We start from the raw sequence: 1,426 nt of genomic DNA, 5'->3' as shown, positions 1-1,426 counted from the left end.
AACAGTAGGTTTGGGTCTAAAGTGTTCAAATCATTGATGCTGCCTGAGAGCTCAGAAGACAGCCTGATGTCACTCGAGAAATCAGACGCAGGATTAGTGAGGTCAGACGCTACCTGACCTACCAGCTGCTGGTTGGTTTGCAAGCTGTCTCCACTCAGCAGGTCTTTAACAGTGCTACTGAAATCTAACTGTTGCTCTCCGATTTCTGATTGTGCTTGATTATCTCCAGGAGAAAAGCTGATCTGATCGGTGCTATGACTTTTAGTGAGGTAAGGTGGTGTTTGGAATTCATAAACAGAAGTGCTGGAATCGATCATATTCTGCGGATTGGCACTAGGAAAAACAGTGGAAGTCTCCAAAATCTGAGTGAGATTCATCCGGGCTGTGTAATTGGAGGGCAGGTTGTTCACGCCCAAACCTCTCACTGAGTCATCATTGTCAGAATCAAGTTTACTCAACAAGACACTGGTTATTTTTTTACTGTTTGTTTGCTTCTGAAGAGCATTCGGGAAGGCTGTCTGCATCATGACTGTCAATGGAACTGACTGACTTCTTTGAGCTATGTTGTTGGCACACGCATCTGTGTGAACATTTGTGAAAACGTGAGCCTCTGGGGCTACTGGACTTCCAAAGGGGGTCACATTAGATCGGGGGATATTAGATACGGGGTACAGGGTGCTTCCACTAAGATTACGTTGGCGATGAACAGCAGGGCTCACACTCCGGCATCTGAAGTTGCTGCTGGCAGATGAATTAGTCCCTTTATTATCAAGAGGGGCAGGGACTGCAAAACCCTCCTGTTTGTTGGTGTTATTTACAGTGGCACCTTGATGCTGCACAGGAGAGACAGGAGTCAAGCGACCGAAATGAGTGTCATGATGTCTGGATTGAGACTGGTAAGACTGTCCAGGCACAGCAAAAGCATGAGGTTTCCTGAAACGGTCTTCCACTAGTTCCTGATAGCTTGGGAGAATGCCATGGCCAGAAACTGATGAATTACTAACCCCACTATACCCATTATTCATCCATTCAAGCTTGGTTTTGTCAGGGTGTGTGGCCATGGGTCTTTGCATCGGTTTCACAGGACTACTTGAGATAATGCTGGCATCATGATACGCCATACTGGAGCTTATTGGGGTAAATGCAAATGGATTCCTGCATTCAACAGGGCTGGGAGGGACACTACTGCTGCAGTTAGAATGTGGAGTACCAATGGGTGTGTGTCGGCTACTTCCTAAAGCACTATCCACAGGTGTGGTCTGGGCTAGCCTGGAGCAAGGGCTCTCCCGTGACAGACTCTGAGACCCAGCAATCATTTCTGATGTTGGAGTTGGGGTTGGGGTTGGGGTTGGGGTTGGGGTAGGAGTGGGTGTGGGTGTGTGGATCGGAGTGCCATTGCTGTGGATTGGATGATAGAAGTGGGTAC

General features: G+C 47.9%; 1 protein-coding gene across 1 annotated transcript; it reads right to left on the bottom strand.

Annotated features, from left to right (window-relative positions):
* Window positions 1-5: 5 nt before the first annotated feature.
* LOC145719144 (DNA-binding protein RFX7) lies at window positions 6-1,421 on the bottom strand (the record flags this gene model as incomplete). Its single annotated transcript, XM_081810656.1, has 1 exon — window positions 6-1,421. A coding segment is annotated over one exon (1,416 nt), but the record flags the coding sequence as incomplete, so codon positions are not given.
* Window positions 1,422-1,426: the final 5 nt, after the last annotated feature.

The sequence above is a fragment of the Leptonychotes weddellii genome, unplaced genomic scaffold, assembly GCF_054177405.1.
Source record: "Leptonychotes weddellii isolate Sample4059 unplaced genomic scaffold, ASM5417740v2 HiC_scaffold_31553, whole genome shotgun sequence".
NCBI classification, from domain to species: domain Eukaryota; kingdom Metazoa; phylum Chordata; class Mammalia; order Carnivora; family Phocidae; genus Leptonychotes; species Leptonychotes weddellii.
Note: the sequence above shows the minus strand (reverse complement) of the source record. Positions and strands in the feature narration are given on the sequence as shown.